The sequence below is a fragment of the Cucumis melo genome, chromosome 4 (genome assembly GCF_025177605.1).
Source record: "Cucumis melo cultivar AY chromosome 4, USDA_Cmelo_AY_1.0, whole genome shotgun sequence".
Classification (NCBI taxonomy): domain Eukaryota; kingdom Viridiplantae; phylum Streptophyta; class Magnoliopsida; order Cucurbitales; family Cucurbitaceae; genus Cucumis; species Cucumis melo.
The window spans coordinates 567,634-586,612 of NC_066860.1; the positions used below are offsets into that span (position 1 = coordinate 567,634).

At 36.6% G+C, this 18,979-nt stretch overlaps 3 protein-coding genes across 4 annotated transcripts in view; 2 read left to right on the top strand and 1 right to left on the bottom strand.

Moving 5' to 3' along the window:
• The first annotated feature begins 110 nt into the window (after window positions 1-110).
• On the top strand, window positions 111-2,993 carry LOC103503488 (probable serine/threonine-protein kinase PBL19). The gene is made up of 4 exons (XM_008467689.3): window positions 111-1,041; window positions 1,177-1,437; window positions 1,735-1,857; window positions 2,233-2,993. Exons 1-4 carry the CDS (start codon window positions 688-690, stop codon window positions 2,605-2,607), a joined length of 1,113 nt encoding a protein of 370 aa, XP_008465911.2. The 5' UTR covers window positions 111-687; the 3' UTR covers window positions 2,608-2,993.
• A 679-nt stretch (window positions 2,994-3,672) lies between these two features.
• On the top strand, window positions 3,673-4,551 carry LOC103503490 (uncharacterized). The gene is made up of 2 exons (XM_017048071.2): window positions 3,673-4,063; window positions 4,146-4,551. The coding sequence occupies exons 1-2, from the start codon at window positions 3,996-3,998 to the stop codon at window positions 4,258-4,260; spliced, it is 183 nt and encodes a 60-aa protein (XP_016903560.1). The 5' UTR covers window positions 3,673-3,995; the 3' UTR covers window positions 4,261-4,551.
• A 1,286-nt stretch (window positions 4,552-5,837) lies between these two features.
• Window positions 5,838-18,979, bottom strand: part of LOC103503494 (uncharacterized) — a 75,804-nt gene continuing 62,662 nt past the window's right edge. For both annotated transcript variants that reach the window (XM_008467693.3, XM_008467692.3), the window contains exons 51-64: window positions 18,233-18,388; window positions 17,953-18,134; window positions 17,352-17,867; window positions 16,917-17,094; window positions 16,701-16,837; window positions 15,978-16,104; window positions 15,612-15,833; window positions 15,186-15,545; window positions 11,129-11,287; window positions 10,758-11,039; window positions 10,465-10,680; window positions 9,826-9,878; window positions 6,944-7,052; window positions 5,838-6,688 (exon numbers count right to left, since the gene is read on the bottom strand). In XM_008467693.3, the coding sequence (XP_008465915.2) occupies window positions 6,341-6,688; window positions 6,944-7,052; window positions 9,826-9,878; window positions 10,465-10,680; window positions 10,758-11,039; window positions 11,129-11,287; window positions 15,186-15,545; window positions 15,612-15,833; window positions 15,978-16,104; window positions 16,701-16,837; window positions 16,917-17,094; window positions 17,352-17,867; window positions 17,953-18,134; window positions 18,233-18,388 (3,045 nt within the window). In that variant the 3' untranslated portion in view covers window positions 5,838-6,340. The remainder of the gene's footprint in view (window positions 6,689-6,943; window positions 7,053-9,825; window positions 9,879-10,464; window positions 10,681-10,757; window positions 11,040-11,128; window positions 11,288-15,185; window positions 15,546-15,611; window positions 15,834-15,977; window positions 16,105-16,700; window positions 16,838-16,916; window positions 17,095-17,351; window positions 17,868-17,952; window positions 18,135-18,232; window positions 18,389-18,979) is intronic.

The window sequence follows — 18,979 nt, forward strand, 5'->3', positions numbered from 1 at the left end:
TAAAGTCAAAATGAAGGTCTTAAAGTCCAAAAAAGAGAAAAACGAAGGTCTTAAATGCAAATAGAAAAAAGAACAAATAATAATAAATGGTAATTAAATGTTTTTTTTTATTTATTTATTTAGAAAGAAAAAAGGGGATGCATGTGAATACGTCTTCTTTTCGTCAAAGCAAATACCCAACAATTCCTCTTTTAACCGCTCGCCATGCTTAGCTTGCTTCCTGCATTTGGCAGCTCAAATCCATGGAAGAAACTAAGGTCTCTTCTTCCTTTTTCACTCATTCTTCCTTTCATTTACGTCCTCGATTTTGTTTCTGTTCCATTACTCTTTCTATCTAATGCTTCTTCTCCCGTTTTCTTCACGCAATCTCTTCATTTCATCAAACATCCCGTTTTTCCATTTCAATCTCTGTTCCTCTGTATCTGGGGTTTCTTTGTTTTTTTCGATCGTTTGCTTCGATTCTTTGTCGCCTTCTGATTTTTCTGTTTCTACATTTTTTAGAATCCAAGTTTCTAGTTGGGTTCTCCCTGTTGATAGATTTTAGATAGATTTTTTTGGCTTTTGGGATTGGTAATTGAATTCCGCGTACAATTTGACTTTTTGGGTCTATTGGGTACCCTTGTTTTCAATTTCAACTAAACTACGAGTGAGTTGTTTGTTGTTTGAGTTTCTCCCGGCGGTTTGAGTATGGGTTGTTTCTTCAATTTACATCGCAAAACCAAGATTAAGAGAGGGGGAGATTCGGTGAAGGAGCTTAATCGAAGTAATAAAGCGGATCGTAAACCTACCAATCGAGGGATTGAAGCACTGGAAACTTTGCCTACGCCCCGGAGTATACCTGAGTTGTACAAAGAAAAAGAGCATACTCTGAGAGTTTTCACTTTTGAAGAGCTCAAAATTGCGACTAATGGGTTCAGCAGGTTGCTTAGGATTGGAGAAGGTGGATTTGGGAGCGTATATAGGGGGCAGATTAGGCTTGAAGGTGATCAGGGAGAGGAAATTATAGTTGCTATCAAGCGACTTAAGTCAAATAGCTCACAGGTAATTGCTATTTCTTTGGTACAGTTAGTCTTTGAAAGAGCTTGAACAGGGTTGAAGATGATCGGTTAGTCCTTGTTTAGGATATATTTCTACGTTTCAGCTAATCTTCATAGCGTTTTTTTTTTGTTGTTCAAGGGTCACAAACAATGGCTTGCAGAAGTTCAATTTCTTGGTGTTGTTAGTCATCCAAATCTGGTAAAACTTTTGGGATATTGTTCAGAAGATGGAGAAAGAGGGATCCAACGACTGTTGGTCTATGAATTCATGTCTAATGGAAGCTTAGAAGATCATCTCTTTAGCAGGAGTAGGACTCTTTTGACTTGGAAAACTAGGCTACAGATTATCCTTGGTGCAGCTCAAGGATTAGCTTATTTACATGAAGGATTAGAAGTCCAGGTACAACTCATTTCTATATGTTTTCTTTTGGGATAGAATCATTCTTTCGATGCATTTGAATCACAACTGCCATCTGACCTTTGCTTCCGTCTAGGTTTTATGCTAAGTTGCATATTGTTTGTCTTTGTTTCCAGTTGAATATGCTCTTTTGAAGTGCCAATTCACATATCATTCTAACAACCTAATCCCTAGTAGTCCATGCTCTTTCGCAGCGTTCGTCGAATGACTTATCGTGTTGCACAATATTCAATTTTTCACCGGTAACTTGACATATTTTTGCTTTCTCTGAATGAAAAGGTGATTTATCGCGACTTCAAATCATCAAATGTACTATTGGATGAAGAATTCTCTCCTAAACTTTCGGATTTTGGGCTTGCTAGAGAAGGACCAACTGGTGATCACACACATGTGTCCACTGCAGTAAGTTCACTACTTAAGGAGTTCATGTCTGTCTTCACGAAAAGCCATTTCTTTGAGCTTCTGTTCAATTTTCACATCTAAAAAGACAAAAGTTCGCAATTATATTCTATAGAACTAGAAAACCTATGATATGATGTAAAGAACATGCGTAATATTTTTCAATGTGGTTTTCCCTCGAGGATTTTGTTAAATTGTCTTCTGTAATTGGGAAAATTGAAACATGGTTGTTTTTTTTCATTCCAAGTTACTCAAATGCTTATTCATGTCTACTCACCGGAATTAATCTTATTAGATTTTAAGAAAAGAACTAAGAAGCATCAATGTTGTAGATTAATGAGTTTGTAAAGCTGATTTCTGCTGGTTGCTCGATCACAGGTGGTTGGGACATATGGATATGCAGCACCTGAGTATGTCGTCACAGGACATCTAACAATGCAAAGTGACATATGGAGTTTTGGAGTAGTGTTGTATGAGATCCTAACAGGCAGGCGAACTCTTGAAAGAAACCGCCCAACTGGAGAGCAAAAGCTACTGGAGTGGGTGAAACAATTTCCTATAAATAGTAAAAGTTTCAAGACGATAATAGATCCTCGGCTTCAAAATCAGTATAACCTGGCAGCAGCTCGAAAAATTGCCAATTTAGCCAGTCAATGTCTCAACAAGACTGCAAAAGATCGACCAACAATGTCGAAGGTCGTTGAAATCCTGAAGCAAGCACTAGAAGAGTCAGAGAAGAATGTTCAGTTATGAGGATTGCTGTGGTGTTAACTGAAAAAAAAGCTGAAATGGTTGATGATGCTGAAACTTGTCATCTAAAGTCTCAACAACAACAGTCACAGAATAATGAAACAAATTGGTACTTGCTATCACTTTTTTGTATGGAAAAGCTTAGGGTAGGTGCCTAAGCCTTCTCTTCTTTTGTGCCTGCCAATTATATTACTCTTGAACTGATTGTTCAACCATCTGAACAATTACCTTTTGGTCTTAGCTCTTCATTCATCATCTTAAAGATAGACGAGTACTAAGGGATAGGGGGAAGTAGAAAGATTAGCTGATTGATTGATTGATTTATTGCTGTTTTAAGATGCAGAGTTTATGCCGTACATAATATAAAAGTTTAAGTTTGTTTTTGTTTATGTTTTTGTGTCAATCCTCATTCCTAATTTGATTGTCAGAACATAGATTTGATGTCTACAGTTGGTTTTGTTCCCTTTTAATAAAGTATCCAAAAGCAACTGCCACATTTACCCTTAATTTATTTTTCTTGGACTATGTGGAGCAGTGAATTGAACCTCCAATTTTGGCTTGAATTAGTAGTCAAGTTCTGTGCACTATGTTCATTTTTGGCATTTATTTCCCTGACATACCCACATTTAATATGCAATCTTATCATTATACTTTAATGGGTTAATTTATCTGATACAAGTTGGGATGCTAAATATATTATTATACAGTATGGGTAAGGTGCAATAGTCGTTGTTGAGCGATTTAATTTGTTTTGTCATCAAATTTATAACGGTGTTAATGATTATAAAAATCGTAATTTAAACTTCATTCTTTAATTAAATTTGGAATAAAAATAAATTTATATTTTGAACTCTGCGTTTAGTGAATAGATATCAATTACCATCCCAAATATTAGTTGACTCACCCTGGCAATTCTGAAACTTAGAAGGAAAAATTAAAAGAATAATAGTATATTTTTTAGAGAGTTATAAAAAATAATAAATTTGACAAGCTATTTAAAAAATATAACAAAATTTCTAATAATATCAATAAGGGTGACATTGAAGTTTATATTTTAGTTTATTTTGCTATCTTTAAAAATGTTATATTTTTTTACCTAATAAATTTAACACGTGAGAGTTATGGATGTAAGAATAAAAAAATTGACTTTTTTGGTCAAAGTAGAGCGATGGGTACTATAAGCAAAGGGCCTATGCTTCTCGAAGCCCAAGCCAGTCCATTTCCTAATGGGCCCAATCGACTTTTGACTTTTATGGGCCGAAGTGTCAAAAGCCGAAAACGATGGTCTCTGTCTGGGCCTAAACAAGTGGAAGCCCAAGAAATGAAAGAACCTCCGTGTTTCTTCTTCTTCTCTGTATCGGCGGAGGAATTCGGTGAGAGAGAGAATTGAAATGGGGAAATCCTTCACTCTGATTCAGACAATTGCGACTGCCGGAGCCTTCTCTGCGATTTCATTCTGGTGAGATTTTACTTCTCTTTCTTCCACTTACTTTTCTTGATATTCCTAATCTAATTCATCTTCCTCCATTTTTTTTTGTCAGGTATGGTTTCATGTTTGGAAGAGAGTCCGCTCGTAAAGACTTGGGAGATTTGATTCAAGATCTACGCCGAGGAGTCTCTAAATCCGATTCTTCTTCCGAAACTCCTCAGTCTTGATTTGGTACCTTATGTCCTTTTCCTCGATACGCTTAGGTAATGATTTTGGATAGGATTGTGTTGGAGAAGTCTATTGTGGATTAATGAACGAGAAATTTCACCTTCTGGAACAAGGAGATCTGTAGTTTTTGATTTGAGGCGTTTTGTGAAGTATCGATTAACTTAGATATTTGGAACCCATATCGATTTTGTACACAGATCAAGGCGTTTTGTGGGTCTCTCTTCAATCCTTCCATTTCTTTTTTGTTATTCTCATCAAATTTGCAAATTTTATTTTAGATTTTTTCTTCACGTCGATGTCTTTTTCTATTTTGGACTCACTCTCTCTGAATTACGGTCGATCTTCTTCCATCTTTGATTCCAGAAAGAGACCAAACCAAGACGAATGAAATGGTTCACTTGAAACCGTGACATGATGTTATCGCTCCTCCAAGTCGTATATAAATGTGTATGCAACACACATATCATATTCCAACAAATAGCAAAAATGTGACCCACCAATATTAGGCTACATTACACGTATATGTGCGCATAGATGATACATGTTTACGGGTGCAACCGATCATCTTCAAAACGCGACAATTTTATAGCCGAAACTATTTAATTTTTTATTGAGAGTAAAATAAAGTCTAAATATTTTAAAGTATACTGAATGAAACTAAATAAAGACTAAAACAATAGTTTAACATCTTCATTAATGAAAGGTATATTGATCAACTGTTTTTAAAAAAAGAGAAACGTGCTTGATGATATTTATTCACAATCTCATCTTTCAGTCCCACTCTTTGATTCTCCATCTCTTTTATCTTTTCCATGAAAGGTAACATTAAATCTCAATTCTAATTCAATTAGATTTAAGTGCATTTGCTGTCTCATTAGTTTAATGTTATTAGGGTTTGAATTTTCATCGACAACGTAATAGCAAAATAGGTTTCAAGCGAGTAGAGGGAGAATTGGGAGTTTAGAGAGTACCAAGATCTAATAGATAGAATAAAGTAATGAGATAGGGTTGAAACAAAAGTTTTACAAAAGTGCCGAATTGTATCTAGACTATTTTTTTTTTGTCCAACATTGCCTTTTAACATAGTAACATATGGGTAGAAATCTAAAAATTGATAGTGAAGATCGCTTTTGCAGCTAGGTTATGAGCTTATCATCTCATATCACGACATGAAAAAGATGGTAAAAGAGGTCACAAAAAGATGACTAGACTTGTTAAGGAGGATCATGTTTCAATGATTCGTGAATATGGACAGTTTCCAACAACCCTCTAATCCAAAATGGACAATATAGTAGATGCCACGAGTTTTGATTCGAATGGAAAGATAGTTGAATTCTCCATAAAGAGTTTTTGTAGGTGATAAGATTGTGTGACAGTCATCTACTCAACCAGTTCTATAAATAAAATCGTTTAAAAATTGATATAAACCAGTTTTTTAGAACCACAGAATTTTTTCTATAAGAAAAAAAAAGACGGGAAAATCTACTACCAATGAACAATCGAAGGAGGTATTATGATAACATTCTAGTCGAAACTGTCAGTCGAAAATGAAAGAAATTTGAAAGAAAGCTCAAAATAAATCAAATACAAGTTGTTTGTTAAATGAACAACCAATTTACAATGTTTTACAATAGGCACAAAAAATGATGACAAGAAACGTCGACTCTCTGTTATTTCTAAACTTCAATTTTATAGAACAAATTACACAATCTAATACAAAGGGAAGATAAGATTCTGGAGACTCAATTTCACAAACTCTCTTCCTCTATTTTTTTCTCTTCTGTAATGGATTCTAAGCTTCTAACAAATTTTCTATAGGGTATAATATTGAAGATAGAGTTGCAGAGAGTACGATGAATTTACCAGCTGTGTTCGACATGTTGTCTTTATTGATCTTGTACTTTGTGCAAAAATGATCTGCTTGACTGCAGAAGACGCTGTTCTTATAATCCTTTGTGTGATGGCTGGAAAAGTAAGTTTCGTGGAAGAGATGCAAATTGGAATATGCAATTTCGAGAAACAGCCTTCTTTGTCAACCAAATTGGAAAGTATTGGAATTGTAGAACTGCTGTGCAACCGTCAGTGATTTCCTGAAGTTGGTAACAGACTGGGGGGTTTATCTAGAACTCTCATAGGCTTCCAATCGGATTCTTCCTTGCTTTGTCTGAGAGCGACGAAATGAAGCGCATGACTTTGAATTTGGTAGATATGACACGCCCAAGGGTATGCATCTGGTGCTGACCAAATCTTCTGCTCCTCAAATACTGTCTCCTCAGTAAGAGATTCAGCCACACAATATACCAAGTTAGGCTCTGGCTCAGCAAAATCCGCGACTGCGACACATCCTGGAGCAACAAAGCCTTCTGGAGCCCTTGGATGCCAGATTGATACAGGAGTTATGTAGTCGTCTTGGCAGTTTCTCCATACCTGCACACGTTTCAAAGTCGGATCTACAATATTCAGAAGGAATTTTCGCACATTTTGTTGTGATGAATAGAATAACTTCTATTATTATGATTCCTAATAATGACTATCAAAACTGTGCATCAATCACAAATATGACATTCTTTTTGAACACTATCACTAGCAATGACCAGAGGATAAATTAAAGCATATTCTTTAGTTGCATTTTAACTTCTCATGGTCAAAACATTGGCAGGGGTTTTGACTAAAATTTCTTACCAAATCATAACCTACTGGCGGTACAAACATTCCTTCCACGTGCCGGTAAATAGCAGCGACATTTGGAGGATGGCTGCCGAGATGAGCTATATCCCCAATGGAAATGTATCTGAAATCAAACAAATCTCTATTGTATAAAAATAGAATCATGGTCTCTGTTAGCATTATCATTAATATGTCTACTAGCAAGAGGAAGGCAGAACAAAACTCTGCTTTTCTTCTCATTAATTGTCACAGAACTTTAAGTTATTCAAGAAATCACTTTTTTTTTCCACTTTCACTTTTTGCTCTAGCTAACATTGTTCTGGTCTTTTAAGTAGTGTAAATGTATCAAGCTTGGGAGTTGGTGCAGCATTGCCACGATAAAGCCCGGTGAATATTCTAAACAGAAATTTAGTGAAGGTAGGAAGCTGTCTAGGTATAAATACAAGTTTGTAATTAGTGCCAGTCCAGATTTGTGTCCATGGAATATTATGTGGTTGTCATGAATTGGTGATTTTTTTTAAATATATAGATAGAAAGATCACGCCAATTATGGTTTAGTTAAACTCACTTTGGTACATTCTCAAACAAACATAAGTAAAAACCATGCTAATTGGACTGCGACTTTGTAGGGATACCCATTTATCATCATCTCTATGCACCGTACATAGATAATTTCTTTTGAACCTAACAAAGATCTGGTTATAGTTTATTAAAAGTTGGTGGTAGTTTTGTAATTGCCAAAATGGGAAATTATCTTCCTTTTCTTTTGTGTTATTTAAAGATTGATTTAAGAGAGGTTATTTTCTTCTATTATTAGGTTCGTTTTTTTTCTTCTAGTATTAGGTTTCTTTTCCTTGTATTTAAAATGTGAAATCTTGAGCCAACTTTGGGAATTCTTGAACTCTTGAGTCAATCTTGCTGAAGATTAAACCAGGTTATGAAAGATGAAGGAGTAGTTGAAGGTTCTTTCTTTCCAGAGGGCGTGGAATTTCTAAAGTCAATACAAAAAACCCCTTCATTCACAAGAAATCCTTTCGAAGCGGTAGAACAGGGTGTTCGAACTTTGAAGAAAGCATACCTCACCGACGCTGGAAAACGAACCCTCCTTTCGAACAACGGTGAAACTCAAACTGGTTACCACAGAAAGTAGTGTGAACACGAGTAAAGAAAACGAAGAGACAATTAAGGAGAGGGAAAAAGAATTTCAAAAGTGAAGGGAATAAGGAAGAGAAAGTTGAAGAGGAGCTTTTAGGGTGGAAAAAGAAATCCGGCTGAGGTTCATTCATTGCTTAATAAAAATCCATGACTCATTAATGATGCAAACATGCTCTTAAACCCCACTCAGCCCAATCCTTCGATACAACTGTGAAGTCTATACAGCCGGCATGTGACCCTTCACTTGTTGATCCAATTTTCTCCAACAGCAGGTCACTTCCCATTACTCCTCCAAGGCCTTTGGTTCCCTTCTCCAAGGTCGGTTCCATGCCCACTAAAACTTCTTTCGGAAAAGCCCCAAATACCAAATCTTCCTCCACTTTGCATTTTTCTTCATCCCTATCTTCCTTGGCCAGATCTGGGTCAAGATCCAAGTCGAAAAAACATTCAAAACCAAAGTGTTAGATATCATATTAGATCTTCAGCTTAAGCTTTTAGGTTAAGTTGGTGAGTTAAGATGGTATCTGAGCAGGTAGCTTCAGTATATCATGGGGTTCAAGCTCCTGCATATTATTTCCTCCTCAATTAAAGTGGATCTCCACTTGTTGGACCTTTCAAAATATTTCCAATCCACAGGTGTGGTCTGTGTTAAATATTATATTCAACTTGTTTTCACACATTAGCTTAAACTTTTGAGTTGAATTGGTGATTTAAGACCAAGAAACTTTTGCTTCTACTCAAGACATTCCCAAAGCACTTTGTTAGAAGAATGAGGTTAAAGGAGGCCTCAAAACAATCTCAGAAAGCAAGGTTGATGTTAGATCAAAATCCGGATTTGTTAGAGGCAAAGTGTACCCAATTTCAAGCCCCATTTCATTCAAACAGGTCAAACCCTTAGAGATCTAGCCATCCTCAATTTAATTACTCAGTTTTTTCTTTACCAATCAAAGGTATAATTTTTTAGAGACTCTCCTAGCCAAACTCCACTCAGTGTCTTTCCAATTTTGAGTCCCCTTTTAGTGTAAGGAGTGGGGAAGCCGACCATTTGTTGAAGTTAGCTCACAAGGAGGATCAATTGCTAATGCAGGTCCCTATAATTCTATCTCAAACTTAGCATTTTGAAATTCCAGAGCATTTGAAGTTTTGTTGAGAAATGTGGAATAATTAGGGGGTTGAGTCCTTGAAAGAGGCTTGTTTTGAGCATTAGTCTCATTCATTATCATTAATAATGGTTTTTCTTTTTTTCTCCTTGCATAGTTCCCTTGTACTTCGAGCATTAATCTCATTCATTAAATGCTCGTTTCCGTTGAAAAAAATTATAGAGACAATCAAATGAATCAATCGGAAATTAGAAAAATTTCAGATCTCAACGAATAACCACCATTGAAGTACAAGAACAATAAAAAGAAAATCTGGAAGAATGATGAACTCAAGGACACGAGAGCTCCCAGCCAATTCGAGTGAGCTGGTAAACTCTCCCTAAAGACCTACTACTCCAATACACAAATTCCCAATATGACCATTGACACTATTCTGCTGATAAAAGGAGTCTCATTACCATAAAAAGCTGACAAAACACCACCCACTAATTGACCGTCCGGCGGGTGTACAAGAAAAATAATAAAGAAATAAATGAAGGAAAATAAAAGGGTTGCAAGATATATAACCTAAACAGATATAATGAAGAAGAACGACATAATGACAATGTAGGAAAAGTATTATTTCATTGATAGGGGCATTACCCGTCAGGACATATTGGTCTCCATATGGTACATATCCCTCCTGCTTCCAGGGCCTGAAAACATAAATTTTTAATCAACAGTCATTTTCAATTTCATTAACCATATTTGTCACTTCACAATCTAAACATACACAGGAGTTACTCTCTTCTAACCCATTGACTTCCTAAATGGAATCCAATCCTTGTCTAATATGGTATTAGAGCAAATACACACAGTCTAAATGAGTACTCTGTCAAAAAGAAAAAAAAAACTAATTTAAAAATGGTGGACACACATTTTAAGAAAGTATGTTGAGCATCCTACGTTGAAAAGGTAAGAGGGACCTCACAGTTTTTAATGTATACATGAGTCACTCGTCTCATGAGCAGTTTGACATTTCTGAATCATCCCAGTCAAAATCTTTGTCATAGTGTTCTCTTTTTTAAACACTATTAGGATATTAATTGGAGATGAGTGAGTTATTTTTCCTCTCTAATTATGTTTACTTTATCCCGTTAAGTTTGTACTTTTTACTTTTTTTTTTAAAACCTTGGAGCATCCTTCTTTTAAATTTTATTTTAGAAAAATGAAAGGTGTGATATAGAAAAAAATAATAATAATAAAAAAAACAATTAAAAATGATGAAAGAACACAAAGCACCTGCTTTTTGCACAATATGCAACGACCTCTTAACTCTAGGTCACTGCTCCAAACCTTTGTAAAGTTCATACTGTGTTTCACAAATCTTCCCTCATCATTTGAGAAACTGGATGACAGAATCTCCCTCGATCTAATAATAGATTTGTTTAAAATATTTGCATCTCTCCCATCAGCTTCACTACAGGAAAAATAAACATGCCTCTGGCTCGAGGGAACCTAAAATGTTCAGAAAGAATTTAGTCAAAAAGCTCAATGTTCACAACAATCAAGTGGATATAACTGATGATACTGACCTTCAGTTCAAGGCATTTCATGTCAGATTGATAATCTTTGCAGAATTTACTCACCACCGAACAAATACTAACAGCTTGAGGTTCTCTTCCCGAAATTTCTTCAATATGACACTTTATAACCCGTACAAAGTTTTCTGTCCTCTTGAAACTTCTTAAATGGATGATTAAGTGAGAAGGCCGACTGTTGGACACTTTTGCTAACTCCAGTGCCATGAGCTCTTCCCATGGAACGTCCCACAGAATCTTGCAGGGTTTCTTGTCCAATTTTCCTGGATCTGAGCACTAAATAGTAGCAAAGGAGGGCAAGTATCAAGAATGGAAGAGATTCTATTAAAACCATCAAAGGGAACAGAGCAGAGGTATTCGCAAACCTGTAGCAGCATGACTCTCTTGTTGGTCACCAAAACAATTCTTTGGTACGGTACAATAAAGTGTTCTTCATAATAATCAGAAAATGCAAATTTCGAAGGCTCCTTGAAAATTTCAGTACACCCAAAATGTGTACTTCCTTCCGCAAGATGAAGAACCATCTAACCCACAGAAAGACAAAGGAAAAGACATCATAGTTAAAAGAGGGCTTGAAATAAAGTTAATAAACACAATCCACACTCAATTTTTGAAAGGAAACAAGCTTCAATATTATTAATAAACTCTAAGTACAAGAGAGTTATACATTGAGAATAATAGAGAAGCCTAGAAATGGGGAAGAGAGAGAGGATCGGTAAGTGCACCTGAACATCTCAACTAGATTGACACCCCCATAGCACCCTCATCATATCCAAAATACAAGAACAATTTAAGGTCATGAAAAGACCAAAGTAAACACCCAAAATAACAATATAATCTACCTACGTAAGACAGAAGCAAAGTTGAAAAGTAAAAACTTATCGGTAGAAATACATATTAAAGCCCGTCAAAACTAAAAAACTTACAAAGCAATAGCACCTCTTGGTTTAGGAAGCTTTTTGACACGCATTAATCTTTGGGTTCTTACATTATGCTAGTATTCATAAAGTTTAGATGACCTTGACTAAGGTTGTCCGCATAAAAGAGTGGTTTGCCCGCCTAACCAATCCAAGCAGCTGGAATCCAAAATGTACGTCAAGTTGTGAAAGATCTCTGACTGGAATTTGATCAGTTGCAGAAGAAGTACGAGGATATTCAACAAGCCCGAAGGGTTATTGCCATTGCACCAAATAGACCATCATATTCAGTTAAAGGAAGGAACATATCCCATCAACACAAGACCCAATCGATATCCGCATGCTCAAAAGAATGAGATTGAAAAGTTGGTCAGTGACATGTTGACAACCGGCATTATCCAACCAAGCATTAGCCCCTTTTCCAGTCTGGTTATCTTAGTCAAAACAAAGGATGGAAGCTGGCGTTTTGTGTCGATTATAGGGCTTCAAATAGAGCCACAATTCCAGACAAGTTTTCCATTCCAATAATGGATGAATTGCTTGATGAGTTGAATGGAGCTTGTATTTTTTCAAAGATAGATCTCAAGTCAGAGTACCATCAGATTTGGGAATGAGATGAGGATGTGAGAAAGACCGCGTTCCGAACACACAAGGGCCATTACAAGTTCCTTGTAATGCCATTCGGATTAACCAATGCACCAACTAACTTTCCAAGCACTAATAAATCAAGTTTTTTCGGCCTTATTCGCACAAATTCTTATTAGTATTTTTTGACGACATACTTGTTTACAATGCTGATGTGGGGACTCATGTGGAGCATCTCACTACTGCTTTGGGAACACAGTTTGTTTGCCAACAAAAAGAAATGTCCGTTTGCAAAAGACAAAATTGAGTATTTGGGTCACTGGGTGTGAGTAAAGGGAATTGAGGCAGATCAAGAGAAAAATTAGCGCTACGGTTAAATAGCCTCTTCCCCAGACAGTGAAGTAGTTGAGGGGTTTTCCGGGTTTGACTGGGTATCACCGGCGTTTTGTGGCAAACTATGGCACCATTACAGTCCCGCTAACACGTTTGATGAAGAATAATGGATTTCAATGGTCTAAAGAGGCTACGATGGCGTTTGGAACTTTTCAAAAGGCTATGGTAACATTGCTGGTTTTGGTCCTCTCTGATTTCAACTTACCCTTCGAAATCGATGCTTCAGGATTTGGGTTAGGGGCTGTTCTTTCGCAAAATAAGAAGCCAATTGCATATTTTAGTCAGAAACTGTCTGTGGAACTTTATTGAAGCGTAGCACTGCGTACCACCCTTAAACTAACAGCCAATCGGAGATGGTTAACAAATTTCTGGAACTTTATTTAAGCTGTTTTTGCAGTGAGAAGCCTAAAACTTAGAGTGAAGTCTCGAATCACCAATTGACCCAAAAACTTAAGTTGATGGGTAAAGGAAAATTTAATTATATATCACTAACACTCTCCTTCACTTGTGGGCTTGAAATATATGAAAGCCCCAACAGATGGTAATCAATTTTAATTGGGGATGAAACAACAATGCAGAGACTTGAATACGACTTTCCTGAACCACTTGCTCTGATACCATCTTAAATCACCAATTCAACCCAAGACATCTAAATACCATCTTAATCAATTTTGAGCTTAGTTTGATAGTATGGGGTCTCATCTAAAAACAAATTGATAATGTGTAGCTTATATAAAAACACTTTGAGTCCCCCAAATTTTTCCATTGGGATCCTCAACATCTCAATATGCCCCTCAAGATGGTGACTCTTTCGGGTTCATCATTGTTGCTTGGATCACAATTTCGTTTTATTGGACCAAATACCCTTTTGGACTTACTATCTTAAATCACCAATTGACCAAAAAGTTTAAGCTAGTGAAGAAAGGAAAATTTAGTTATATATCAATAATATTCCTCTTCACTAGTGGGCTTGAATATGAGAAAATCGCAACAAGTGGAAATCAATATTAATTGGGGAGGAATAACATTGTAGAGATTTGAACACAAGACCTCCTCGAATCACCAGCTTTGATATCATCTTAAATCACCAATTGACCCAAAAGCTTAAGCTGAAGGGTAAACGCAAATTTAGTTATATATCACTAACAATAAGCTAGCTTGCGCAAAATATTGGTATATCATCTTAAATCATCATGCATCCATTAAGACCACTCCTTATGCCGTGTTTTATGGGCAGCCACCCGCTCCCATCATTTCATATGGACAATCTCAAAATATTCCTAATGACTCCATAGAACGTCACTTACAATACCGAGACAAATTGTTGCGACTTTAAAGCCACACTTAAGCCACACCCAATAATAAATGAAAAAGTTCGCCGATCTTTATTGTCGAGATGTAGCATATGATGTAGGGGATTGGGTCTATTTAAAGATTTGACCATATCGCCAGCAGTCTTTGACTAAGAAGTGTTATGAGAACTTGTCTCCTAAATTTTTGGTCCTCATCAAATTTTGGGGCGAGTGGGGGAGGTGGCCCATAGATTGGATCTACCAATAACAGGAAAAATTCATCTAGTTTTTCATGTATCTCAATTGAGAAAAGCTGTGGGAGACAAGCATCAGGTGCAGCTAGACATATCGCGATTGAATGACCAGGTTGAGTGGGTTTTGGAACTGAAAAAGGTGGACCAAATGCAATGGAATGAAACAGATGTTTGGGAATGTTTGGTATCTTGGAAGAACCAACCTGCCCATGACGCTACGTGGGAATCGTACGCTGTCCTTAAGGCCCAATTCCCTGATTTTCATCTCAAGGACAAGGTGACTCTTCTCCCACCGTGGGAGTATTGCAAGGCCTCATATTAAGCAAGTATATAAGAGGAGGGGTAGAAAGGGGTTTTCACCCCGACAAAAGGGTAGTTGTTGTTGTCATATGGTCTTACATGGCAAACGGGAATGCTAGTATATATTTGAGTGTTTTGTGCTAGGGTTAGTTATTTTGGTTTATGGTTTTTGTGGATGAACAATAGTTCATTGTGGAGAGTACAACCCCCGAGTTTCTTGATGTATTTTGTGCTGGAATTCAGTAGACATATTCCCTCTATTACTTGTGTGTGTTCTTGTGCTTCCTTTGTACAACAGGTGAGGCCTTGCATAAAATAAAAAGAACAAACATGCAAGCAATAAAAACTTCTCCTTTACAATATTTGAATTTAATTTTATGATGAAATAGAAAAATTAGTCCATTACTCGCACCTTAACTAATCTCACGGACCAACCTACCTAACCCTACAACATTTGGTTGTCAAAAAACCTTTAGGACATTAAATCCTAGGAAGGTGGACCCCATAGATTGAACCCATGACCCCTTATTCCTTTGACCATTTTTTTTTCCCACGACCACCAGACCAACCCATGATGGTTCAATTATTGTTTTCTTACGACATATTGCCCATGAAGTAGGGAGAAACAATGAAATGTAGAAAATAATCAGCATTACACGCAAAGCACATATATAAGTATACCTGGCCAACAGCTTCTCTCTCACAATACTCTCTAAGAATACTGTCAGCATGGATGGCTCGAGGGTTTCTAACTCTTTGAAAAGGAACCTTCTTGTTGAAAACCTCTAAACACTTGGAACAACTTGCACCAATTCCATCAACAGTCAGTGAGAAAAAATCTAATGCTCCACTGACAGGTTGTACAATGAATCCAAGAAACGCACGTCCTAATCCATGAGCCAGACCAAGTAAACCATTTTGTCTAGCACTTTCCACAGGCTTTGTTACCACGCCTGACACCCCAAAAGCCACACCCTGAGCAAGAGCTTCTGTGCCTTGGATTATACCATCACGTACACCAGTAATTCTCCGTGACCAGACCTGCCCCAATTATTAGTTAATCTTTCAATAAAGACCTATTAATTGCAAGTTACAAAATTAAGATACCTGCTTCGACCGTAATTGCAAAAACTGGCCATCAGTTGAAAGTTCAGCAAACCCTTTGCTAAGGGAAGCCAACGTTGAACTTGCCATGCCAAGTACATCTAATGAAAATATTAGGTGTAAAGGATTATGAATAAAGTCCCTCCAGATACGGTTTCCAATGGCAGGAACAATTGAACTTTCACGCATGTATCTATCCCTGTGCATCACTCTTCTTAGATGAACCTGAAATGACATGCAGCAGTATATTTTCACCATAGGATTTCTTGCAACTGTCTCACAAGTAGATTTACGAATGAATGGTGGAATTACTTTTTACGATAGTTAATGACTTTTCAACATAGAACTATGGAGGAAGATTAACTCAACCTGTATCTTGAATGCATTTCCTACAGCTGACAGTATGGGGCTCCATATGCCTAAAACTCCATGGGGTCTTTGTGCTGGTGCCGGCTCCAGAACCACTTTCAGCTTCACTTCAGAAATATCTATTAGGCTAAAGAAGTAAACAGAACCATTAGAGTCCTGGTAGAAAAGGTACAAGAGTTTTTAAAAGACAAATACAAACAACTAATATGAACTTGGATCGAAAAGAGGAACTAATAAAACATAAACTAATTTGTACTACTATGGAAGGTAAAAAGTTAAATGATTTATTTAGTCTCCCTAAAATAATCCCGAAATCATGATAAGAATAAAGCACGATAGAGATATGGTACATTTAATTATATTAATACTTCAATGCTCTCACTCATTTGTGGGCTTGAAAATATGTCAGAGCTCAACAAGTGGAAATCAATGTTAAATGGAGAGAAAACAACCCTATAGGCTCTCAGACACAAGACTTGATCCAGAACTACGTTAAATCTGTTAGTGATATAATTTATCTTTACCCACTAGCTTAAGCTTTTGGGTAAATTGGTGATTTAAGAAAATCATAGTCCAAAAGCTTAAAAGAATGGGTTACGAACTTACGATATATTTGATTATAACTTTGATTATTTCCTTTTTTTTTCTTTTTATTATTAATATTTTCAACAATTAAAACCACATGCCTACATCCTCTTGCAGGGAAAAGAATGAAAATCTTACTTGATGCGTATTTCCGGATCAACTTGGGTGATACTAGAACTTTGGGGTAAACGACCTAGCTGAAGATTATTATAAAACTCAACGACAGCCCAAATGAGTGGTTCGTGAATGTTAAGCCTCCAAGATTTCTCTGTAACCTTTCATGACAAATAAGGTTTTAATGAGATAATGAAGGATTCTTACTTCATGATTTTAAATATTAAAATCATACATTACCTGAACACAAATGTACGGGAAAACTCGGATTCCAACAATATTCTCATTCTGCATTTCTATTGTCATTCGAAATGCTGGGTGATTTATATCTGTGGTCTGCTCAGGAGCCAACAGCACTGGCATCAATGTCAGGGGGAGTTGATTATCAAACTGCAAATGACCAAAAATAATCTCGAACCTGCCAAGTAAAGTTTTGTCAGTCTGATTTATAAACCTTGTAACCTAAAACATTGTCACCTGAAATTAAAGACATCATCCACAAGTGTTGAGTAAAGAATAACGCACAGAGAAATCCAAGAAAGCTAAGAATACATGTCAACTAAACAAAAAATGCACAAGGAAAGAAATGTCACGGTGCAAGATTAGGTCGCCATTCCCAGTTAACATGTCAAAAGGGATTATCATGAAGAGGATAGGAAGAAAGTGTTCACATACCTATTTGTTGTTCCACCATCAAATCCAGTTGAATATGAGATAAAAACTCTCTCCAAGTACATATAAGCCAGCTCTTTTGGCCTGTGGTCTATAATAGAAATGCCCACAACTCCTAACTCAACTATCAGCTCAGTAGGTGCTGCTTCACTATCCTTCACCGGTTGCTGCATTTGAGACCTCCAATTTCTTGCCGCTGTTAAGTATCCAATCTCTTCATGAAAGTCAGATTCGAAATGTTGACTGTCTCTGAATCTAACTACTTTAATATCACCCTCTTTCGCCACATAGCAACATAATTCTGTTTCACCATCCTCTAAAGAACATAGTCCAGTGCTCATATTAAGTTTCCAAACTCCAATACTACCATCACTACCAATTTTAGTATCTAATAAGTGGTGACTGTACGGATCCTCCCAACAAAAATTTGTTGTTGAAAGGGGTGACAACATAATCCAAGCCTCTTCACCAAACCCACTCTGACGTAAGCTGATTGTATTGTCGGTTCTGTTCTCGACCCTGATGAATCGAAGTTTTAATTAGTTAGTCAATATACCAGAAACCAAAATATAAACCTTGACACAACTATTAAGCATGTAAGTGCCTTATCGGGCCATCTGCGGATCCAACGCGAAACACGACGATAAAACGTGATCCTTCTTCATAGCCACGAATTTCCATCCTCAGAAATCTACGGATACCATCATATCTCCTCAAGACCAAAAATATTGTATCTTCTTTCATAATTTGAAGAGGAAGCGACCAACTGGTATCGTCTAAACGTACCTATAAAGCCAACCCGAGTAAAATCAATCAACAAAGCAATTTTATTACATCAGTCAATAAGAGTATTACAGCTATTAGATTCTGAATTAGTACGCTACCTGGAGTTTATCATGTCCACCAGTTTTCCGAAATGCAAACGAAATTCTTGAATCACGCGGATGAAGAACTTTTGGTTCATCTTCGTCGCTTAACTTAATGAAGATGTCATGCCCAAGCCGATTCGTAAAGGTCATGAACGGACGGACTAAAATCACCTACAATACAAAAGACTTTGTTACACTAGCCCTGAATTCAAGCCATTTCATAAGTTTCTAGCAGCTTCAACCCAAGAAACATACTATCAGCAGCCCAAAACAGATACGATGGTGCTTGTTTGTCCCAAGTAATACTAGCTGTAATAATCATGCATTTATATTAATTGTGTTCTCCTTTTCTTTCATGCAATGCTTTTATTAAAATCATCGATTGACTCAAAAGCTTAAGCTTGTAGAAAATTTAGTACTATATCAACACTCTAACACTCCCCCACATTTGTGGGTTTGAAATTTGTTGAAGACCCAATAAGTGGAAATCATTTAGGGGTATTTGAGGTGCTGTGTTGAGTAATGAAATTTGAAGTTAATATGCCTATGGAGCAGGAAGTTTGTGTTTGGGGGTGAATAGTTAAGTTATTAAGTTAGGTGCATGTGGACAATATTTTTGTAATCTAAAAACATATGATTTTCTTGTGGTTATTATTACTGTTATTATTTGCCTTAACTTTTTGTTTAACCCTTCAATTGTGCGAAGCGTGCACACACACACATTTTTAAATTTTTTTAACATTCAATTGAGATCTCTGACTT

Coding starts and splice junctions, on each gene's coding strand:
- LOC103503488 (XM_008467689.3), top strand. CDS start 688: ATGGGTTGTTTCTTCAATTTACATCGCAAAACCAAGATTAAGAGAGGG. Junction 1,042..1,176: donor TTAAGTCAAATAGCTCACAG/GTAATTGCTATT, acceptor TTGTTGTTCAAG/GGTCACAAACAATGGCTTGC. Junction 1,438..1,734: donor ATGAAGGATTAGAAGTCCAG/GTACAACTCATT, acceptor CTGAATGAAAAG/GTGATTTATCGCGACTTCAA.
- LOC103503490 (XM_017048071.2), top strand. CDS start 3,996: ATGGGGAAATCCTTCACTCTGATTCAGACAATTGCGACTGCCGGAGCC. Junction 4,064..4,145: donor TTCTCTGCGATTTCATTCTG/GTGAGATTTTAC, acceptor TTTTTTTGTCAG/GTATGGTTTCATGTTTGGAA.